Here is a 22,320-nt window from a genome sequence, read left to right on the forward strand (position 1 = left end):
CTCTGAAATTATACTTTCTCTTCAGATTTATTCTCATTAAATATTGAATCAAATATTCGTAGCATGAATTTAATGCGTTATTTATATATTTATTTTATTAATTTATTTAGCTAAATAGCTAATTTTTACATCTATCAAATTTTAACTAAGCATACTTTATATATAATATATAGCATAAACAGGAAATAAAAATAAACAGAAAAAAATACTTGATATTAAAATTTAATTCTTAATGCACGAAGGTGTTTTGTGCGGATTGTCCTAGAAGTATTATTATACAAATTAACACCTCTGTAAATAATTTCCCTAGCCGTACTCGTTTTCTAATACTTAACTATACTTAAATTTTCCCTATTTCTGGTATTAAATTTATGTACATCTTTATTTCTTAAGCTGTTAACAGGCCGTTAAGGGTCGTTCTTATAAAAATACTCTGGAAACATATTATTTTCTTATATATAAATACTAAAACATTAATCTTCAAGTTTTTTTGAACATTAAACCATTCTAATCTATCAATCATACTTCTACAACTAGTATTTTTATATTATTTTTTTGTGTTTAAACTTAACATATTTTTCATTCTGGATAATATACCTATTTTTCTTCTAATATTTTTTAATATGTAATTACAATGTTCCTTAAAATTGAATTTTGTATTTACAATTACTCATAAATATTTTATATTATCAACTTGTTCTCTATAACTATTTTGATATTATTATCTAACATATTTTTATAATTAATAAACTTACATTTACGTTTATACTTATTTAGTTTAATTATTTTTATAATTTTTAATCTTATTTCTATTATACTTAATTCATTATTTAAACTATCTACTATTTATTTAATATTATTACCTATGCAATACATTAATGTGTCGTCCGCAAACAGATGTATTTTACACTTTTTTATATTATTAACTTTATAATATAAATAACAATTTCTGAGCATTAAAAAAGGTAATTATCAGTTCTTATTTAGTTTTACGAGTCTTACTATTACTTTCTACAATTTATAATTTAGGTTACTTCTATTGAGTAATTACCTAATAGAAGTAACCTAAATTACAAATTGTAGAAAGTTAAAAAAAAAGTTGTAAAAATAAAATTGTAATGAAAATTAATTGTTCTTTCGCATTTATCATTTAAGACTGCGACGTAGTGCTTCAATAAAAGTTTTCACTAAAGTATTTTTTTTAAATATATGTAATATATAAATATGTTATACTATATCAGTTAAAAAACTTTTAAAGAAAATCATTAGATTTATTCTATTTATTTTTATATTAAAAAAATCAATTTTTCTATTAGTCCTAAAGTAATACTTATAGTAGTACCAAGACACATCTTTGTATAAATAGTCAATCATAATCAATAATAAAAATGTAATTTAAAAAAATATTTTAATAGGTATTAAATCAAAGTAAAATATTGAAAAACAATGAAATCTGTTTAATTAAATAAAATCAATTTTAGGTTCTGTCTATTTTTTTGCTACAAAAACAAATTAAAATTCACTTTACTTTACTTATGCAGTTTATTAATTTTATAGATCAGATTTAGGAAAATTACCTTTTAAACTTCAGATTCTTAATATTTTTATCATTAATATACGTAGCTGTTATTTATTATAAATTACTATAATATTTTGTAAATTAAGAAACAGTTTATATACAGGAGCTTATCACATGATATTTTCATTACTATATGTCTATATTAAACCTTAATTAAAGTTCATTCAAGAAAATTTTCATACTTTTTCATTTTGAAAGCTACACTTTTTCTTCAAATTAAAACGAAAAAAAAAAATATATTAATTTAACATCATGTAAAAAAGTTAAATTTTGACAGAAAAAAATATAATTTTAGGGATAGCAATATTAAGCCCTTTTGCGTATATTTTAGTATCATTTCTGCTGTACACATTGATATGATTAAATTGACATCCTTTAAGTTTATATACTATTTCTGACCTTAAAAATAAAAATGTAGTTTATGGTGTAACAATAATCCAAAGTATAAAAATTCACCGCTATCAATTTTATATTTATTCGTTTTTTGTATATTGTGATTTGTTAATTTGTACCAGTTATCGACTATTATCTCTAGATTTGGGTTTTATCTATGACGTAATAGGTTATTTTTTTCTATATTTGTGCAGTGAAATTGAGTATAATAAATTAAATTCAATTGAAAACATGGTAAAATAAAATAAAATATTATATTTATGGTAAATCTTTCGTTGTAATGTAATCACAACACAAACAAGTAAGTATTGAGACATCAGTCTGTAAATTAATAACATATAGTTTCTTATTTATAAAATATTATTACAGCTTCTAATCAATAAATATCACTATGAACGACCTAGCTCGATTATATTTTGATTACATCAAGATATTCATCCGTGATACCTAATCTGAAATGATCGATCAGAATTAAATTATTTTATTTTATTTATATATTATCAGAATTATAATCATACAATAAACATCAATTCCGATCTCCCTGACACGATACTATATAAATTTAAAAACTCTAGGGTCCATATGGGATTTTAATCCAGATCTTTCAGGTATTAATCACAGACTTATACCATAGATCTATAGTGCTAATATAATATATGATTGTATTGTCTGATTTACTGACTTATTTAATCAAAAAATACGTATTTATCATTTTTTGGCATAAAAATGATATTTATTATTATTATGAACTGATTTTTTAAAGCGCGAATATTTTATTTTTATTTTGAAGATTATACTTAGTAAATATTATATTAAAATAATTTAAGTGAACGTAATATATTTTACGAAACTTATGCATATAATATATACTTGTCTATACGGAGTGCGGTTTCAAGATGTAAAATATTTTTATTACTGACCCTTAACAAAAGTTTAAGCTGTACGTAATTACAATTTATATGTATGTACATTTTGCATGTTATGGGATTGCTTGACCGTGTTTTTACTTGCAAAAGATAAGTGGTATCTTTGCCAATGAGTTTCGACTCATGAATGAATACTTTATGATTTATTGCCAAGAAAGTGCTTTTATTGCACTTAGGGTGTGGTCCTGCTGAAAAAAAGTATCCAAAATTTAAAAGGTTTGCATAGTTTTATGACGGGCGTTATCTACAATGCGCACCGAGGACGAAGACTGCTGTAGGTCCCAAATTTTAGTTCATTTATTGCACCGGAATATCCACGAGGATGGATGGGGATTTGTGCAGACCTGTCTCTTTTACCTGACACCCAAAAGGCAAAGGAAGCCGCCTCTGGTTGGCTTTGATAAAAACAAATTCAAAACGGAGCCGCGCTCACCGTACCGGTTTATGATGATAGTTATATTGACGTAGTAAAAATTTACGCCTGTGCCGCTTATAAATTTGGTCAGTGGTATTTATGGAATTCGAATGAAATGTTTATGGTGAATATGAGTGAAGCTTGAAGAAGGAGGGTCCTCTTTCTGGCTGATGGTGGATGGCCGCTTCTACTCAATGCGCCAATAAAGTCATCAAGCTCCCGATTCCATTACGTTGCGGCTTGATCCGAGACAGGGGCGGACTGGTAGAAAATTCTATGTAATTTTATTTATGAATTCTCTTGTGAATATGAGTATTAAATATGTATTTATCTATGCATAATTTGTTTCAAAATCCACGCAAGAATATGTAGCAATGGTGTATTAAATGTTCATTGAAAAACATTCAAGTTACTGTCTTATAACACTTTTTAGTCTGCAATAGGATATTAAAATTAATAAGATAAAATAAAATATATAAATTGACATGTTAAAAAAAATATTAAATTCACTACTCTGATCAAGAAAAAAATATACAAGTAATAATTTTTAGATTACTAAATTTAATAAACTCCTATTTATATACCTCAGAAATAAAATGTTTTTATGCATTTACTTTTGATTTTCGTTAACACTGATTTAAAAAAATATTGTTATTTTTTAGTATGATTATGGAAGTATTCTTTATTTTATGATATTAAAAATCAATTAGCAATTTTTTAATGGATATAGAAAGGTGTGTTATATATTATTTCTATCACTTTATATTAAATTACTTACAGTTAAAGAAAAATGTACTACAATTGTTAGTCTACTTTTGTGTAAACAACTTTTTATATATCTGAAACATGTACGCACTAATCTTATTAAATATCGGTCTTATGGTCGCAATGACAGCAAGCTGTTGAGATCTGAATTCCGTGATATGATTGTTATTATTTTACTTAGATCACGCGATTTTATACAATTTTCTTGTACTTTTATTTAAAATTTTATTTTTTACAATTTTTTGTATTAAAGTGAAAACAAAAATTATTTATTAACTTACTAAATAATTAATACTAGTATAACCCGCTTCACTAATTTTACAACAAATATAATAAATTATGAAAACAATGCGATTGCCGTATTTTTTTTTATTTTTTACATTGTATCATTGCTAACTTTTAGATTGATAGTGATTATTTTTTTTGCTAATATAATAATTTAAATTTTATAAAAATTGGTTTAACAATCATTTAGTTTATAGTATACCTTTTTATTATTAAGAATTCTCAATCTAAAGCTTTTTATATTAAAATAGGAGAAATGCTAAAAATAAAGTTTTTTTAAAACATTTTAGATGACCGAACCCCCATTTATTTATTTAAACTTCTTACGAAGTTTACCTAATTATAATAATACGGTAATAAGTTATTTTATTTTTAAACTATAGGTTATTTTTACTATAAAAATATAAGGTTAATTTAGCCAAAGGAAATGCAAATTCAGTAATCAGAAATAAAAAATACTGTACGAAAGTAAATATTTCCTAATTAATAACTATGGCAAATAAATTATGTATACTTATTTATTAAGTAAATAATGTAGTTAGGAAAAACAGTTTATTTGTATTAATGAAGAGAATGCTAAATTAACTAGGGAAAGCATATAATTAAAAATATATACACAAAACCATTTACAACATATTAATAAGAATATGTAGAAATAGATTAGATAAGGAATTAATGGAAATAGTGATAATAAAAGATCCTTTGGTACTTTTAAAACAGTATTTTTTTTATATTGTTCCTAATTTAATTCGTGCTATCCAATGACTTATAAATATTACTTTATCTTTTCTAAATTCATTGATACTATCGCATATTCTATTTTTAAGTAACATAATACACATTTTAGTAAAACTTTTAGAGAAAGAGAATTATAACGCAAAAAAAAAACAACAATAATCTCAACATTATTGTGAAAAGTTAAGCATTTGCTACCTAGATTAACTTCTATGTTTTCAATGGAATATTTTACAAGGATTTAAAAACATTAATACAACAATGTAACAGGTAAGTTTTCAGTGCTAAAGATAACTGATAAAAGAATAAAAGATTTGTAACAAGTAAATTGGAGAAGTAATTGTAGTAAATAAGATAATTAAATCGTAGTAAACTAGCACTTATTTAGGTAATAACAAATATAATTTATCAATAGTAAAATAATAGTGTATCTTAATTGCAATATTATATTCTTTATATAATTTTTTAATAAATATCATATAAATTTCTACGTAATCTATACACTGCATTGTTTTTTAAATAACCAATTATCAAAGATTAGATTAATATCCTAAAGTTAGTAATAAGCAGTTTAAACATATCGGGTATAATTATTATAATTGTAGTTATAAGCTTGAGATAAAACTTTTATGATTAAGTGTAAAATCTTTTATTTAATAATAATTAACATTAAATGAAGATGTCAAATATAATGGTAAGACGAAAGGTAAAGTTTCTTTGTATGTTTATAATTTTTTTTAATTTCCTCACCGATTCGTCACCAAAATGACATAAAACAATATTGGTCCGTAAATTCTGGCGCGCACAATACAGAGATAGGTACCTCTATATCAATAAAAACATAAAATATGAAAATATTACAATTATGTAGAAGGAAGAAAAAGGTAAAAAAATATATAGTGTTTGATTGAGGCGATATGGCTTTTATTAATGCTTCTTCAATCATAAAGGTTTACAATTTCGGTCGCTTTTAAAAGCTAATTGAATTGGACATGTTCGTATTGAAACGGATTTTAGAGCCGTGGATTTCTTTTTTTGTTGCTACCCGACGGAGAGTTGAAGAGTGGAGAGGAAATATAAAATTATGACCGATACACATGTGGTTTTTAATTAGTCAAATTCTTTATCTTAATAAAATAAAATTTAATAATATTCAAAGAAATAAATAACAGTAGCTATTAAATTAATAACACTCTTGGCGTTAAAATAATGACATAATTAATATGATACTAGAGATAAGAAATCGTTTTAATACTTTATGTGTAATGTAAGTGAGCAATCAAATAGTTGTACTGTGTCATAAATGCGCTTATATAATATTATGTATAGTTAACAATATACTAATAGAATACATTGGAATCTCGTTATACCAATTTAATTTAATTTTAATCCAATTCAAGCGGGCTATGAAATTTTCAGTGAAATTGACGGCATATGGAGTGATGGAGAATAAAAATTAAAAAAGCTATAATGAAGTTTAAATGATTTACTAAAGAAAGAGTGAATAAAATACATTTTAAGGGATGATATAAACTAACGATCAAAATCAGAGCAATTAATGTAAAACCTAATTCGCCATCGTATAGTCGAAGCAAAACCTGCATATCACTATTGCAAGTAAACTATCACTGGAGCAGATTTTTATTAATCATTTGTTATAATATTAAATATAAAAGACACTAATCTCTTCAACGATAACCCGAATAAATGAATAGCTTCTGTACTAGTTTTGGCTATTTAGCAACTATAAAAATAATCAAAATACATATTGTCAATATGAATATTTTTCAGATTTTTTCTACCTAAGTATGAAGGATCGGTTCCTGATGCATTTCTGGAACTCCACGAATAAACGAATGAGAAGTCAAGTCATTAATTAAGCACATGGAGCAGTTTGAATTTTTATGCATGACGGTGGCATGGTATGTTTTAAGACAACATTGTAAGTCTGAACTAAAATTTACAAAATGTAATTTTTCTGATTCTTAATTATTCCATTATTACTATACTCCAATTCAGCAGAACTATTAAAAGTGCTTAAAAAAATAGTTAATACTTAATTAGATTTATTAGTTAGTATGTATGTTATATTATAATGCATGTTTGCTTTAGTATACAACTTATTGTCTTGCCCATAATAATATGTAGTTTATCAGTAGCATAATGTGAAAATCTAAATCTAAATTGTTCATCAGTAAAAAAAATATTATTACAATCTTCTAGAAGTAGTTTACAGGATGTTTATGATTTTTGCATTTAGTTGGTTTTTTGAACCACACTTTGGGCACAAAGCGTTATTTTTAAAAAATATTTTACTTATTGAAAGCTTGTTAAATTGAAGTGTATAATAAATTTAGAAATTTTTGAACTCACATTTACACACAGGAAATGTGCGATTGTTAAGGATTGTATGAAGAAAAAATTAGTGTCGCATGGAAACCTGAATTCATTATTTTTTATGGTTATTAATATTTGTTAAAAATATTTATATAGTTGGTGTTTCAAAACGAAAAAATTAAGGTTTATATGAATTATTTTAGTTCTTAAATTAATAAAAAAACAATATATATATATATATATATATATATATATATATATATATATATATATATATATATATATATATATATATATATATATATATATATATATATATATATATATATATATATATATATATATATATATATATATATATATATATATATATATATATATATAGTTTGGCGAAACTGAACTACGTACTAGCTTTTAATTGATGTATTCTGGTATAAAAAAAGCCCGATACATATGTACACCTATAAATATTATAAAAATGTTTAATCTATTTTAATAATGTGATAATGATATGGAATAATAAAAAAATTATGTATATATGAAAAATGAATATTTATTTTAATTGAATAAAATTAATAATAATACTTATATGATAATTAAAGAATTATTACATATTTTTCATCCTAATAAAAAATATCGATAAATAAATTAGCAAACATTAAATTAGTAGAAACATAAATAATGCAGATTCATTAGAATCACCACGTTAGTCTTGCCACGTGATCAGTCTTCCTCTTTGACGTCTTGATGAATCCTAAAAATTGTAATTCTGATACGGCACGTGTAAAGCGAGCTCTGTTGAGAATATGGTTAAAGAAAATATAATATTGTTTCATAAAATTCAAACAGATGTCAGTACAAAAATTTAAAAATAATATTTATATATTATTCAATCTTATAAATAAATTTTGTAAAAAGGATACTGTATTTTAGGATCAATGTCTCTTCTTTCTTCATCGTCGTTCTCATCAGTATCAATCGGATCAACTATTGTGAGAAAAGCTTGCAACCAATCGTACAGATTAATCAATTTTCCACATTCTAAATATAGTTTATACACAATCGAAAGATCTGGTAATGATGGCAAGATTGTTTCTTCTCGTTTTAAAACACAACAGTTGCACTAAAAATATATATTTTTAATAACAATTATTTTTGCATGAGAAAAAAATTAAAAAATCAAACCTGTAGATAAGCAGATGGATTGGTCAAAGCTGTATGTATAACAGCCCTTGATGTACCAATGATGTTCTTTTTAATTTTGCTTATATCGTTAAAAACAAACAATTCATTATAAGGTTGAGTATGAGCCGGTCTCAGATATTTTTCAAATAGATCGTTCGCCAAAAACTTCCAAAGATTTACTTTAGTTATTTCGAAATCTGTAAGCTGCTTTTCATTTTTACTGGCAGCCAAAAATTTCTGAAATATAATTACATATTATATAACAATGAAGTAAATTATTGAAAATATTAAAAACTTAGAAAACCTCTTTTAATTTTAGTCTATCAATATTCTCAATTCCATTTAGCGGCAATACATCTTCGGTCTGCTTTTTTACACACCAATCGGCTTTTTCGATTTCGTTGATATGGAGAATTATATTTTCTTTCAATGAAGTTATTACTTTAACGTCAGATTGTTTTTTTTCTTTTCTAGGACTACTTGATGTCATTTCAAATGTCATATTGCTTTCTAATACATCATCGAAAATATCGATACATTTATAGAGCATATTAATAATATCCTCTTTCGATTGAAAATTGAGTATTTTGATGCATTGATCATATTCAGGAGATTTTGTAACGAATGTTGATATACACAACGCATAGAGCTCTCTAACCTAAAAATATTATTTTTTATTAGCACATAAAGCTAAAAAAAGCATAAATAAAAATCTGTACCTTTTTTCCCAATGGATAATTTGGTAATTCACTGACAAACACATGTAGAATTTTTAGAGTAACATGAAACATTGTTAAGTAATCATGGAAAGCATTTAATGACTTATTTAAATCTTTTTTTAGGTAAATATCATCTGTTAGCAAAGAAATTCTGGCTTCGGCGTTTTTTAATTCGACATAGGGTCTAAATGATGGAAGATGGCGAATATCTTCTAAGTCTTCGTCGTTTAATAATGATATAGTTTGTTTAATTGACGATCTGTGGCAACATAAGGTCATTACTTTTGCACCGTAATAATGTTCCATCATGCAGTACTAAAATAAAACATAAATTAATGTTTTTTATAAACAAATAAGTATATATATATATATATATATATATATATATATATATATATATATATATATATATATATATATATATATATATATATATATATATATTTACCTTAATTCCTTGTATGAGACCAGTTACAGAAAAATCATAAAATAAAAAGATATCGACCAATACTTTAAAAGACGTTTCTCCCAATTGAAAAGGACATTTTTCTGTAAAGAAAACATTTTCTAGTACCTAAAAATAAGGAAATTATTTATCTATTTGTAATTTAATTCATTATAAAATAATAAATATTTACTTTGTTTAAATAATTAGGTGACGAATGAGATTGAAATATTTGTATGTATAGCTTGGACGAGATGTGATATGGAAAATTCTTATGCAATGCAGACACTGAAGTAGCAACTCCAAAAATAAACACAAACGGCAAAAATGCAGTGTAATTGCTAAAAAATATTTAATTTAATATGAATCAATGAGAATATTATAATATTATAAAACGATTACCTTAATATTAATATGAGATCTTGGAGTATTTCCGAGTTAAAATTTTCAAAGCTCGGTATAATTACAATTAACTGATTATTTGTATTCTGTGATTTAATCTTTTTTGAAGGCGTTACAATCTTAGTCTTCTTTAAATCGTGAGTTTGTTCAAACCATGATTTTAAAACGGCCATATTGCATTGCGATTTTTTTACAGTTAATTTTTTATCATCGTAGATAAACTCAGACTCCTTAAAATAACACTATTATTAGTACCACACGTATACATTTTATAAATATTAATAATACATACATGTAACTCGTCATTTATGAACTGAGACACCATGCTTTCAATGACATGTTTAATATTGGACGAATCTTGCGAATGTAATATTGCAACATGAGAAGAAACAGATTTTCTAGAATATAAGTAATAGTTGAAAATTAAATTCAAGCTTATTTATAAAATGCTTTTATCGTAAACTTACAACAGTTGACGTTTAAGTACATCAAACTGAGTGATATGATCCGGTTGGTTTACTCCAATAAGTAACGTAGCACAAGGAATAATTTCATTTGAAAATGACGAACATTCGTTGTTATAACAGTTCTTTACAAAATCGACAAGTTCCTTCAATATCTGATTATACGTCGATGAATTGAGATCCTAAGAGTAAATAATATGTAATAAATATCTCTAATACATTGATACAAAATTTAAGTCATATACCCGAATCTTGTGTTCGATTTCGCTCCACATTGATTTATAAGTTTCATACCACTCCTCTGGTATATACTGTTCCTCGAACAGTGTTATCTTCTTAGTAGCAGTTTTCTTGTTATATTGCTTGGAATTTTGTTTAAAGCCACCATTGTATACAAAACAACCCTAATACAATATTTTTGTTTAGAATGCGTTTAATGTTGTGTTAAAATACTAGAATTTACCTTTGAAACTGAAACGACGGTGTCCATTTTGTTTGAAAAGCGAAAAATATATGAATTTAATTATGTCTTATGAGTTGTAAACAACATGTGTGCCGCCAAAACTTTTGACAGCTAACGATGATCTTAAGCGCTCGATTTTCGACCAGCGATCTCATAGCACATAACACTGCATTTTATGACCATATGAATAAAATTATATATTCAATTAAAGCTAAATGTTTAAATATTACAAAACAATAAGAAAAAATAATTTTAATAAGTTAATATTGCTTTAATTTAAATTATTTAAAAAATTGCAATATTTTTTATATTTATGTAATCAGTAATATTAAAATATTAAAAGTCATTCATCTTTTAATAAAAATATTTTTTAAGAAAATAACATTTACCGTTACCCAGTCGCGAAATTATGGAGGAGGGGGGGGGGTGAGGAGCGGCATATTCGCTTACTTGGGGGCGGCATATACATTGGATTTATTATAATGAGCTAGCAGGTAAATTTTATTCAAAGTATACTTTCACATTATATTATATCAAACCTGAATGAACTAAAATTTAAATCTTTAATATTCAGTAGAGTTTGGTGAGTTGCTTTATTATCGCCTATTTAGTTTTTATAGTCTTATTTGTTTTTTTTTATGTTTCGACTTATTAGTTTTTAATCCTTTCAACGCCAAGCGCATGATATGATGCGCAACTAAATCTACTGTCTAACGCCAAGCGCATGATATGATGCGCTCGTTAAAACCTTCGTTTTTTAAAGAAACGGAAAGGTAAAAGTTGGCAATATATGTTTTAAAAATCAGTTTGAGTTCCTAGTAAACGATTTCAGTGATTTTATTTATAGAATTTGCGATGAAACAGTGGTATATATAATTATAAAGTCACGCCTTAATTTTAGTCGTTTGTATTTCGCGCGTGGTTTCGATCGTGCTTATTTAGACCACTTTTAGGGTTAGCACAAACGCATCGCGGAAATTCGTTTTTTTATACTTTAATTTATGAATCGAAATTAAATTATGTCATCAATATTTCAATGATAATTGTGATTTGTAAATACTTGTGAATATATTTATACGTTATTTCGACTGTTTTAATATTGTCAACTGTTTTTGTGATTGGTTTTTATTGTTTGTAATAATTAAATAATAATAATAATAATTACTATTAAATACTTAATAATAAATATAAATAAGATATAATTAATAAAATATTAACATTAACTCTTAGTAAATATTAAATAATAATAATAATAACAAAAACGATTCCTTGTCGTAGCATCATTTTATTTTACTTGTTCTATTATTTTATAATTTATTTGTAATGTGTTTATTTATTTACATTAAATTAATACCATCGTGACCTAACAGGTTACCCCAATGCGTCACGATGGTCGTTAAGTTTATTATTTATTGTATATATGGCGATCCCGAGACGACCGTCCGGGACGCATCATACGCAAAAGTGAAGTCCCGCTGAGCCGCGCGCCCGAACTAAGCGGCGTCGTACAATGACGCCGCATTCCCGCAGCCGCAAGCAACGCGAGGAGTGGGGATATAAGGACGACGGCGTATCATCCCGCGGCAAATGGGATGGTCGAACGGCTCCACAGACAGCTGAAAGCCGCCCTCATGTGCCATCAAGACGAGCAATGGACTGAGTCATTACCCGCAGTCTTGATGGGAATCCGCGCAGCTTGGCGAGAGGATCTAAAAGCGACTTCAGCCGAATTAGTATTCGGACAACCTCTCCGATTACCGGGAGAATTTTTGGCTCCACGCACGCATAATTATACGTCACCGACTCCTGATTATGCCGAACGACTACGACAACGGATGGCCGAATTGACACCGACATCGCCCAAGCGGCATGGACCACATTCTACCTTCGTCTTCAAGGACCTGCACACAACCTCTCACGTTTTCGTGAGGCATGACGCAGCACGAGGCTCACTACAGCCACCATACGATGGACCATTCGCTGTTATTAGCAGAACGGACAAATGCATAACAGTGAATATTCGAGGCAAACCGAAAACCGTTTCAATCGACCGTTTGAAACCGGCTTACATCCAGACAACGGATCAAGATACGGCGCCTATTCAAGAAATACCAGCGGATTCTACTCCACGGGACGAGAAGCCGCCTGAACGCGTTATCAAACAGACAAGATGCGGAAGAACAGTGAAATTCCCAAATCGCTTGAAAGACTGAGCATCCAGCAACAGCTTCACAAAACGACAGACGAGCTCTACACAAATACAGATAACGACGCAGGCAGTATCTTGAAATATATTTTTTTTATTACAGTAATAATATTATTTATATTTTAAGGTAGAACTATGCACATTAGGACACCATTGGAGGACCATGTCATGCGCAAGTGACAAACGGACCCCGAACCCCTACTTTTTCGTTAGCTGAGAGTTTCGTAAGGGCCACTTTGTACAGTTCGCTGTACATACGTCCACACAATCATCAACCATCTGGTTCTGCTTCATCTGCGCCGACCCACGCTGCGCACGAAGACCACATCAATTAGAACGAGCCATAATTTCTCCTCTTGGTTGAATTTCGCAACTGTAAATTGCTAAGAGGGGGAGTACTATGGCGATCCCGAGACGACCGTCCGGGACGCATCATACGCAAAAGTGAAGTCCCGCTGAGCCGCGCGCCCGAACTAAGCGGCGTCGTACAATGACGCCGCATTCCCGCAGCCGCAAGCAACGCGAGGAGTGGGGATACCTTAACGCACCCGACCGGGAATATAAGGCGGGGCCAAAAGCTCACTTTACACATTCTACTCAGGACTTCTGACACTGCAACACTCACTGGACTACACGGATTCTACACCTCGCCTCCTGTTCGAGCAACCATCTCCAGGACACGCGCTCGAGGTTTAATATCGACGACTGTCGAAGGATCCCAGTCAACACGTGTCAAGAGCGTACCGGACGATTTCATAAGGGCCACTTTGTACAGTTCGCTGTACAAACGTCCTAGCACAGATCGTCAACCGGACTGCCGATAACTACAAAACAGAAGCGTAACCCACGACCGCTTCATATATATATGTGTGTGTGTGTGTGTAATATATATTACATATTCCGCCTGGAGTGTAGATATGTTACACTCTTGCCGGTCCCAAGCCCGGATAAAGGAAGAGGGTTTCTATCATGAAGCAAACCAACCAACGTGGATAAATCCAAATAGTTATGAAAAAATCACAAAGAAATAATAAATCCGCCCCGATTCATAATGACCTAGACCAGAGGTCGGCAAAGTGCGGCTCCGGAGCCGCATGCGGCTCTTTGGTCCCTTAAGTGCGGCTCTGGCACAAATATCCACGGGCATTCGCACCAGATTTAAAAAAACAAGAAAATATGGAGCTCTAAATTCGAACGTCTTTGTGTTGATTTGGAAAAGTATAATAAAGGTTTGCTAAATTAATAAATAGATTTGGCTCTCAATTTTTTTTTAATCGTTGTAATGTACATATTTGGCTCTTTGGCTAATAAGTTTGCCGACCACTGACCTAGACGATCGAAATCTAGATAAACGATTGGACTTCAATTTTGGAAGCTGGAATGTGCAATATTACAACCAGGAAAAATGCAAACAATATCGGAAGAAATACTAAAACTCAAGATATATCTAGAAGCCCTACAAGAAATTAGGTGGAAATGCCAAAACCGATTATCGGTTGTAGTGCCGTGGAAGAATAAGAAGAAGAATATGTATATATTATAAATTATACATATAATTATATATAGTTAAATGTAACATCGTATCTTGCTATCAAGTTTTATTATTTATTATTTTTATATATAAAGAAATATGACAACCTTCAACAACAACCAATTGCAAACACCATTGATCAAAAACAAACGGTTTGGTTATTAGGGTTATTTTTGTGTACGATATATGTGATTTTGTATGCATCAAAGAAATGTTGTCGATTTGTAAATTTTTATAACAGGATGTAGGTCAGACGAAGAAAAAATGCGTTGCAGATTTATATATTAAAATTGTCTCAGTGTGAGCATGACCCTGCTTGTCGTTCGCTTGTATAGTGCCGCGCGCGTTCATGTGTGTGTAGGTGTGTGTACGCGAGCCAACTCGCGGCCCAACGAATAGATTTAGTTTTGTTCACTCCATATTTCCAACAATACGACTAAAAATGTTTGTTTATTGATATAATTAGAATGTTTAAACCATGTTAATCATACATATATAATTTTAAAATATAAAAATTGAGTATTTTGGCTGTAATGATGTGTTAAACAGAGTAAGTAGCCAAAAAATTATATCGCTAAAAACGCATGGCGTACAGCGAGTAATTAACAATTTACCGGTCGGCGGTCTAAGGGTTAATTATGTTTTTGTGAGAAATACTTGTTCTGATTTATTTTCGTCATGTTGTTATGGCCAAGAGATGTTTGACTCGAGCCAAGTAAGAACTCCCGCTCGGTCGTCCTTGAATTACTGGCTTAAGCACTGCACGGACGTGATAATGAGCCCACTTATGATTATAATCCGCACAACTGTACGTCTCATTGTATATTTCGCACTAAACATATAAAGTAAACCTAAGTAATATTATAATGATACAAATGTTGCGATGTCGCAACTACTGCTCATAGAGTCTTATTAGATGGGTCCAAGTATTAGCCAAATAAGTAAATAGTTTATTAATATTTAAATAAATGCACACTGCCATCTCTGTCACAACAACAGTAAACTGTGATAAATTACGATCTTAGAACTAGAAAGAAAATTCATATAAATTTTTTGCTAAATATTGTATGACACGTTACAACATGCAGACGAGAATTCACGAATTCAGTGTCAAAACAATCAATGTTTAAAATTACATTTACTAATAAAAAATATTATAAAAGATAAAATATCAGATAGTAATAAAAAAATATGTTGCAATAACTAAAACACAGATATTAATACTTTTACAGATTTTCAATAGATGGCAGTTTAAGATAAAAAAAATTTTTTTTATTTTTTTTTGAATAATTAAAATAAATAAATACATTCACAAATTAATTAAATCATTTTTGGTAAATACTTCATTTAAATATTAAAAATACTTTAAAAACAAAATTTTACGACTTGTTGCAAGAGTCGTTAAATTAAAATTTACAATGAATTTACATAAGATATTTTTCTTCTTCGCCTTTTTAGTCACATCAAGGGCAAAAGGTACCATCAAGTTTTCTCGTTTGAGTGAAGATGTTACCTTTATGAATACAACACAAAACCGGATTGTTTTGAAACTCAATTATGTCGAACCCAGAAAGTGATAATGCGCCTTTTTGGAAATAAAACGACTATAACTCTCCGTTTTAAAACAAAGCCATGTTGTAACCTAATTGCTTGCTTGATTTTTTGAGAAGAATAAAAAATTGCATCCTTTGAGATGAACGAAAAAAGAACGAACAACACTGTGGGAGCCGAACGCCAAGGTCTGCTCGTCTTCAATCTATCAATAGATCAATTTAAAGAAAATGTCAGGTTTTTTTACGGTCAAAATCGAAAGCAAGAGTGAACATTAACATAAAAGTGCGTCATAAATTCTTCACACTTAAACTGAAGAGGTTTCGTCGTTTTATCGACGCTATATTTTCTTTTGAATTAATCGTTGACCTTGAATCCGAAGCATCCAGTTGCGAATCGAAAAGAAATGGCGTTATGTAAAGTACCATATTTGTTGAATCAAGTTTTGCAAATTTTTTATTACTTTTTTATGTATTCATATAACGTCACTGTGTATTATAATTTTTTGGAAATATGCGAAAAATGAAACAATGATGTAATAGTATATTTTAACTTCATAGTAAGTTTGTTAAAAATTATAAGCGTGTCTGTTACTATCTTGATACACAAAACAATACTTATATCTTTTCGATTTCAAGATTAGACTTAAACTTGCTGGAACAAAACATTACTTTATATACGAATGTACGAATATAGCGGCTTTATTATTGCTTTTCATTACATATATACATTTTATATATTGAAAAGCAAGCTGTATTGATATTAAATATATATGTTAAATTAGTGTAGTTTAACAATTGACTTAAGCTAATCGACACATTTATAATATTATAAGCACATATAGCTTGAGAAGCTGACAAATGCGTTGGCTCTGACGCAATCTGTTTTTATGCGCACCGATTTAATATCGCAATAATTCGGTGTCTATAAAATGTATATATGTATACACATTTATTTATATATATCTAAAATTTATAAATAAATATTATATTTTTTAAGATTATTTATCTTTTGAGATAGTAAATGGATTATATAAGTTATTTTTTCTTCAGCCGTTGAACCAGTCAGCATATACTAAATATTTTTACATATGCTCCTTTTATACTCACCGTTTTTTATTAATGAAATCGTCTGATTTTCTGTCTCTCTTACGCACACCAAAATAGATAATTTAATCTGCCATTAAAAACAATTCATTGTAAATTAAGATTTTAATTCCAGTATTTTGGATTATTTTTCAATACCGTTATTTGTTTTTGTAGAAGTATCGGTAGTATAGTATTGTTTATTAAATATATTTTTTTCTGTGTAAAATATTTCAAATATATATATATATATGTTAAAGTATATCTAAGGTGAATTTGTTTAGCATGAAAAGTTTTAGTAATAAAAAATTCTAACTCTTTTATTTCTATATTTTTGCATATTATTGGATACATGGAATATATTTATAGAATATTTTAAGAACTTTATTTAATTGATTTTCTATTTGCAAAGTATCATTTGCTGACCTAACATAAACATTGTTCACCATCTATGCAAAACATATTAAGTGATAGTGATTCTCATCTACAATATATTTATTTTGCTTTTAAGAAATATCTATATGCTTTGTGGTTTGTTGATATGTTTGCTATATTGTCGAACTGCTATTTGCAGATTTAATGATACAAAGGTGATCAAGACACACTATCATAAGTTAGATCCATAAAATCGATACGATATACATATACAAATTAAACATTAGGAATTATACTGTAAGGATTTTGATCTGTCGATGATGTCGCAATTGAAGTATTTTTTTATAATTAAACAGAACATTTTATTAATTAAAAAAATACATTAAAATATATATACTACAATAAAAAATCATATATAGAAGGCTAGAAAAATATGCCAATGAAATACTGGGAGAATATCAGTGTGGATTCCGAGCCAATAGGTCTACATTTTGCTAAAACTTATTTTCTTTTATAGCAATATATTTTTATTTACGACTTCTCTTATCTTGAAAATGTAATATCTCTGATGGCGTAGTCAAAATTTATTATTTTTTCTTTCAGTATAATATAAAAATATATAGCATAGCAAAAATCTACTAGCATTTTATTTCGAAATTGAATACACACTTCACATTTATAAATAAAAATATTTCTGATATTACTCATTTAAAAATTGATTCCTTCGTCCTTGGACCAAATTATTTTATTATCGTATAATCATTAATAAAATAGAAATATTATCTTTAATTTATTATATTGCAGCTAATGGTGTCAAAGGGCTAGGCGTGAGCTCATTAAGCATATGATTAAAGCCGCCTCTTAACAATTTTCTATTTTAGGAATTATCCGAGCTACCAAACTATGGCTAAAAAGCGAAAACCAGCCACATTGTGCTTATGTGTGTGCCCACAGTTATGTAAACTAGTGGGCGAATGGGATGATCACCAGTTGACCTTGCGAGATATTAATGCCTCATTGGTCAAAATGGTATTCCGGTCAATAAATATCACACACTGGGGAAACGTCAAGAATGTGTACGTTAATTTGAATATTGACCTTTAATTAAATTAGTGAAGAGATGTATATATAAAAAATCATACAAAATAAACTTAAGAAGACACTCGAAGTTGTAATAAAAAGAAAAAAACATGTATGATTAATGAGTGTTTATTTCGAAACAATTTTACATTTTTCATACATTTTTAATTAGGTTGATTGGTTTCGTCATGGATATTATATTTTATTAATTATGTAGTTTAAGATCGAGAAAGTCATTAGAAATATGTATGCCATGTAATAAACACTAATTAAAAATTTAAATATATTTTAGAACAGTGTTCCCATCAGAGCCTCTTTTTTGCATAATTTTCAACGAAATTAAAAAAACCCCAAAAACTATCATAATATAAATGAAACACGGGCAAAACTTGACATTAATTAATAAATATACATTATATATTATAAGATATATATGAAACTCATTAATGTGATCCTTGAGATTGATGTCTATTACAAAAAACATGTAGATCACACACCATTTTGCTCATGCTATTCACAATAGCAAGTACAACAGCATATATAGTCAATAAGTTATTCAAGTTTTTTAATGAAACATTATTTTGACAATGTAATTGCAATGTAGGCAATTATTTATCATAAAGAATATATTCTTCTTGAAGTTGCTTATTTAACATATTCAGTTTTTCGAATATAGACATATACTATGTCAAATACTTTATAAATGCTTGACCATCGACTGTTCGTAAGAGTTTCATTTCAGGTTTGTCGTTTACAAATAGTATAGTGAATCATGAATCTTCTCAAGCAATTCCCCCGTGGCAATCTCATCTCGGTTTAAAGCAATAGTCTTATAAGGTCAGAGTTTTCATCTTCACAGCATTTTTAAAGAGGTGTTCAAATTTGTCATTAAAGTACGATGATATTGTGTCGCTATATTTTTTTTTGTGAATAACAAATACAATACATAAGCAATATTCCAGGTTTGTAATCCTTAATTAATTTTAAATAGCCACGATTTTTTTTCATTACAGGAGCATCATCAGTAGCATAATTATGCTTTATGTATATAGTTTTTAAATGTATTAAATAGCAATTGTAGAAGTAATGATTTTCAATGCTTCACCATTGTTAATATATTTTTCATAAGCCTTCAATACAGCTTCATTGTGTTTTAAATTTGATTCGTCTTATAAGTATTTTGGTAACAGTGTTTGCTATCTTTGTCATTTTTAATCAAATTAAAAATATCTAGAAAAGATTTAGTTTTTAATATTTTTAGAATGATATGAAAATTAATATATAGGGATAGCAATATTTCACCACTGATTCCTCTAACGTTTGCTTAATTTTGGTGTGGCAAAAATACTAAAAATTAGATTTTGGAAAAAAATTGAAAAACGCAGTTAAGTTTTTTCAAATTTGTGTTTCTGTTAAAATAAAGTTTGTCAATTTTTCTAATTAATAATTTATTAAAAAAAAAATATTATTCGATTATGTTTCTTAAAAAAACAAAATCTTTAGTGAGTAGAATGCCGGTTAAAAGCCAGTCAAATGTCTAAAAAAAGCGCAGTTAAATGTACCTTTGCATTTTTTAAAAGTAAAATAAAAGTAATTTTTTCACAACTAAATATCCACTAAGCTCATTACACAATTATCAATAAATATCAACATTTTATTTTGATGAGTTTTCCACACTGATTGTCACATTTTATCAAAAAGTAGTCGTCTGTTCAGAAATAACAGTCAGTAGGCAGCGTTTAATAAAATATTTAATTGGCTCATTATCGCCGAATCAGTGTATACATATTTAACTATTTAATTTGTATACCTATACTAACTATATATCCTGCTGTAAAAATAGGTTTGAAATACATTAGCAAGGACTAAATTTTTACCTATTAAAAACTTAAAATATTATGTGTATTAAAAAGGAGTTTTAAAAATGTGCATATTTGAGAATACCGATTATTTTTAATGATTAATCTATTGTTTTCAGTTGCATTTGCTAAGTGCAGTAGAGATGTATTGTATATTATATTTATTGTTGTGTCCTAATTTATAAAAAAAAGGTTTATATGTAAAAAAAGTAATTAATTTAGTTTAGCGTATTACAGCAACAAAAAAAATATGGTAAAAAAGACGAAGGTCGTTTAAAAACTCATATAACTTTCATTTGTATTATATTAAAAAATATTATCGAGACGAAGAAAAAAATGAAAATAGTTCCTGGTTATGACTCAATCTCTGGGGTCCTATAAAACTTCTTAATTCAGCCAAAAGGTTCGTGACGAAGAGTTGCTTAAATTATTCTCATTAACAAATCCGAATGCCCCCTAAAAATGAAAATATAAACCCATTAATTTTCTGCCGATATTATAAAAAGTATTCGAAAAATTTGTCTTAAAAATACTGGAACAAATCTTAAGTGAACATAAGCTAATTCTGGAACATCAATTCGGTTTTAGTCACCACTGTCGCACCACAGTCGAACAAGTTCATTGAGTCAATCAAATAATCAATACAAATTTTGATGAAAAAAAATATTTTCAGGCATTCGATAAGGTCCACACTCCTACTATTCATAAGCCGTACCTCAAAGAAAGATTACTTTTTCAATAATCAAGAAAAATTATGATCGCTCCGCGAGATAGACGCAGGGGCTCCACAGAGCAGTGTCATGGGACCAACTCTGTACTTATTGTATACCGCAGATATTTCAACGTCTAAAGACACCATTACTGCCACATTTGCAGCTTCTTCACAATGACTTAAAAACGTAAACAAGATTAAGCATTGACTTAAAATTGACAAATAACTTTCCCAATGAAAAGAAGAACCTGCCCACTAGTTAGGCTGAATGATCAGACACTACCTTAAGAGACTCGATAAAATATCTATTGATGCACCTAAACAGACTATCTGGGCTAAACGAGAATAACTAGGCCTAAACTTTGGCTCTATTGGCTACTTGGCCGAGCATTAATCTATAAAAACAATACTAAAAACGATCTAGACATACGGGATTTAACTTTGGTATACAGCCAAAAATTCCGACTAAGATATAATCGACGATTTCAATCAGAAGTCAAAAATTCTGGAAAAAAACCTGGATTTTTGATTTCTGATAAGGGATAATTGTTTTTTGCGTTCTTCTATTGGGCGACATTTGGTTTAGATGAGCTTTATACGATTCTCACTCGTAATATTGTTATAAAAAGACTTTAAAAAAATAATAATAAAAATCATATCGACTATGTAGGCGTATCTTAAAATGTAAAAAATAGGAGTGAAACTGAAATATTGCTACTTTTTTTTACTAATGAATATTTCTGAAAGAGATGTTCTACGTACTTCAATGACTGTTATTTTTGAATGAAGTATTTGAATTTAAAAAAAA

The 22,320-nt window shown here is 28.3% G+C and overlaps 2 protein-coding genes across 2 annotated transcripts; one reads left to right on the plus strand and one right to left on the minus strand.

The window, feature by feature from the left end:
* Positions 1 to 7,970: 7,970 nt before the first annotated feature.
* On the minus strand, positions 7,971 to 11,271 carry Orc3 (origin recognition complex subunit 3). Its single transcript, XM_088205242.1, has 12 exons — positions 11,114 to 11,271; positions 10,896 to 11,054; positions 10,654 to 10,832; positions 10,479 to 10,584; positions 10,187 to 10,416; positions 9,978 to 10,125; positions 9,788 to 9,913; positions 9,340 to 9,654; positions 8,925 to 9,278; positions 8,621 to 8,857; positions 8,359 to 8,558; positions 7,971 to 8,230 (listed from the first exon to the last, which is right to left on the minus strand). The coding sequence occupies exons 1-12, from the start codon at positions 11,138 to 11,140 to the stop codon at positions 8,134 to 8,136; spliced, it is 2,178 nt and encodes a 725-aa protein (XP_088061368.1). The 5' UTR covers positions 11,141 to 11,271; the 3' UTR covers positions 7,971 to 8,133.
* Positions 11,272 to 12,705: 1,434 nt separating this feature from the next.
* Positions 12,706 to 13,326, plus strand: LOC148237764 (uncharacterized). The gene has a single exon (XM_088181367.1). The coding sequence runs from the start codon at positions 12,706 to 12,708 to the stop codon at positions 13,324 to 13,326; it is 621 nt and encodes a 206-aa protein (XP_088037493.1).
* The last annotated feature ends 8,994 nt before the right edge of the window (positions 13,327 to 22,320 follow it).

Source organism: Plectrocnemia conspersa, unplaced genomic scaffold (assembly GCF_051122295.1).
Source record: "Plectrocnemia conspersa isolate PC_06_02 unplaced genomic scaffold, ASM5112229v1 ptg000002l, whole genome shotgun sequence".
NCBI classification, from domain to species: Eukaryota; Metazoa; Arthropoda; class Insecta; order Trichoptera; family Polycentropodidae; genus Plectrocnemia; species Plectrocnemia conspersa.

Coding starts and splice junctions, on each gene's coding strand:
- LOC148237764 (XM_088181367.1), top strand. CDS start 12,706: ATGGTCGAACGGCTCCACAGACAGCTGAAAGCCGCCCTCATGTGCCAT.
- Orc3 (XM_088205242.1), bottom strand. CDS start 11,140: ATGGACACCGTCGTTTCAGTTTCAAAG. Junction 10,126..10,186: donor GATCTCATATTAATATTAAG/GTAATCGTTTTA, acceptor AATATTTTTTAG/CAATTACACTGCATTTTTGC. Junction 9,655..9,787: donor GTCTCATACAAGGAATTAAG/GTAAATATATAT, acceptor GTTTTATTTTAG/TACTGCATGATGGAACATTA.